This window comes from Arachis ipaensis, chromosome B02 (genome assembly GCF_000816755.2).
Source record: "Arachis ipaensis cultivar K30076 chromosome B02, Araip1.1, whole genome shotgun sequence".
Lineage (NCBI taxonomy): Eukaryota > Viridiplantae > Streptophyta > Magnoliopsida > Fabales > Fabaceae > Arachis > Arachis ipaensis.
In genome coordinates, this window is record NC_029786.2 from 1764509 (window position 1) to 1767504 (window position 2996).

Here is a 2996-nt window from a genome sequence, read left to right on the forward strand (position 1 = left end):
GAGATCTGCATTTATAATAATATATAAAATCATGTCATACACTTTCATCAATCAATTGTACATATAATTCATCAGTCACCCAAATACAAACCACAGTTAGTTGTTTGTATACATAGGACAACCCAATATTCCTCTCAACTAACAATATATCTCAACTAAAATTAAATTAAAAACAAAAAACAAAATCATATGATGATGATACCTAATTCTTAACCAAAAACACAAACCTTAATTTCAAACCAACAACATTATTTTTTTCCCTTGATTAAATAATAATAATAATTAGATAGACATGTTAAGTTGAAATTGATGAACCACATGATGATGATGATGATGATGATTATGTTGCTTGAACAAGTGGTGATGAAGCTGGAATTGGTGAATGTGGAGACAAAATGTGAGGTGACATAACAGTTTCATGATGATCCAACAATCTTGATGAAGAGAAACTTAACCTAAGATTCTGTTGCCAACGTTTTTTCACTTCAACAACGTTGTTGTTTTTCTTTGCCCTATTATTATTATTCTTCTTTGTTGTTTTCTCTTTCCCAATCACAAATGCTCTTATTCTATTCAGTGCAACTTCAACCGTTTCATCATCCATGTTTGCAAAACAAACCCTAAACCAACCTGGTTCCAAGCAATTGAAAGATGATCCCGGAGAAACATTGAGCTTCACTTCGTTGATGATCACGCGCCATAGCGCCATTTCGGCTTCAAAGCTTTGTTCTTTCAACAATGAACTCAGATTCATCCAATAGAATAATCCGGCATTGCTCGGAAACCTTTTGATGTTAACTTCTTCTAGCCCCTTTGAGAAGTATTCGTGTCGTTTCGCCAGTCTTCTAGAACTTTCCTTAAGAAAATTGTCCACAAATTCGTCGTCTGACAGCATTGCGGCCAGCATATGTTGAGTCTGGGAAGAGACTAATCCAAAACTCGACATCTTGCGGCCGCAATTCACGACTATATCGTTGTACGAATAAACTATCCCAACCCTAAAACCGGGGAATCCCATGTCCTTGGATAGGCTATAAACTATGTGAATGAGTTCTTTCTTGCATGATGAGTCATCCATTTCTTCAATGATTTCGGCAACACTTACAAACCGTGGGGAATCAAAAACCGTGGCTGAATAGATTTCATCACACACCAAATGTATGTTGTTATCATTGGTGAAATTCACTAGACTCTTCAATGTGTCACGGTCTAAAGATGTTCCCAAAGGGTTTGAAGGGTTTGTTATGATCAAACCCTTCACATTGATGTTATCATCTTTAGCTTTTTTGTATGATGATTCAAGAGCTTCTCTTGTGATCTTGAAATTGTTGGAGCTATCACAATGAACCGGAATCAACCGTAATCCGGTTCGCCAACACAAATCGCGCGGATATCTGTAATTAAATATCAGTAATATCAGTAATGTTAGAGAGACAATAAAAAAAATATATTAAAAAAAATTAAAATACATAATGTATTATTAATATAACTATGACTTTTGTTTGATTCATTAAACTTGTTATTCTTTTATTTATTATTTAATCATGAACATTGCGTGATGAAACATTGGTGATAGGATATATAATATAAATTAATTTTTGCTACTTCTTATTCGTGTCATATATCATGATATCATGCCTAATTACTCAACTAATTTAGTCAAATCTGTAAACAAATTAGTCAACGTTTATGCGAAAATGGGCCCCATTGAAAGATTTGTAAGAGGAAGGAGAGGTAATTGAACTTTCTAAAAATTAATAATTAAATTAAAATAGAATAATAATAATTTGGAAAACATTACCAAAAAAGTTGAACATACATGATTATTGTGTTTATTAATTATTATCACTATTAAATATGATAACTTCGCTATCAATGTGTGAAGAAACTTGTTATTAACAAAATAATTAAATAATATGAAAATTTTATTTTTTCCAAAATATACAGCTGTGTGTAAAATTATTTTGTTATATGATGACGTTCCTGTTGAAAATATAAGGTGACCGTACAATGACGTTTTCATACGGTTTCAGTTTTTCAAAGTATGAAAGAAATAAAGACAGAATAATATATAACATGGTTACTATATATCCAATTAGTTTTGAGTAATGAAGTGTCTAATTAACTTGGATTAACACATGTTGACTAATAAAACATGCTCGTTGACTAATAACACTAGTAGTACCATAATGTTTATATAATATATGATATAAAATTATTAAAAAAAAATTTCATGACCTAACTTATTTAGTCATGTTTGAAGTTAATATTCTTTTAAATTTTAAATCCTAAATTTTAGGGTTGACACATCATAACCTAGTTAGGAAAAAAAGTAAGTTCATGTAGTAATAACAACATTAGAACTCTTAATAAATTAAGCAACCGAAAAAAATTAATTAAGAAGAAGAATGGAAGTTTAAATAATGAGCCAATTATTTTAGTGATTTCTAGTTTGACATGCATGATTTTGATTGATCCAAACGGAAGCTTTATTATTATCCAATTTGGTGTTTGCGAGTTGCAATGACAAAAAAAAATAATAATAAATAAATAAATAAAGAGAAAAATCCATTACTGTAAAAAAATGCTCAAAACCATATACTACTCTTAGGAACTTTATTTTGGTAACGTATTCAAGATTACTTTTCGTACCGGTCTATATGCTGGATTTATTTTCGTAAACAAATTATTAAAACCATTTCTTTCTTTTAATTTTTAGCATCATTCTTAATAACCATAGAACTAGTTAACACGTTTAGTAGAAAAATCTTGCTTTTATAAATTAAAGTGTTCAGAATATCGGAAATGTTTGGTAACCAAAGAAAATCAGTCAAAAATAGCCATAATTTGCTTTATTTAGCATTTATTAATTGTTACGACAATTAATGAATGCTAAATAAGGCAAATTTTGACTTTTTCTTTTCTCGCATTACTCTAAGAATATTATAGTAAGTTTATATTTTGTTACAAAATGTTTTAAAAAATATAATCTTGGT

At 29.7% G+C, this 2996-nt stretch overlaps 1 protein-coding gene across 1 annotated transcript in view; it reads right to left on the reverse strand.

Moving 5' to 3' along the window:
* The window catches only part of LOC107628111 (1-aminocyclopropane-1-carboxylate synthase), a 4712-nt gene continuing 1727 nt past the window's right edge, over positions 12-2996 (reverse strand). The window contains exon 4 of the mRNA XM_016330919.2: positions 12-1394. Within this exon, the coding sequence (XP_016186405.1) occupies positions 341-1394 (1054 nt within the window). The 3' untranslated portion in view covers positions 12-340. The remainder of the gene's footprint in view (positions 1395-2996) is intronic.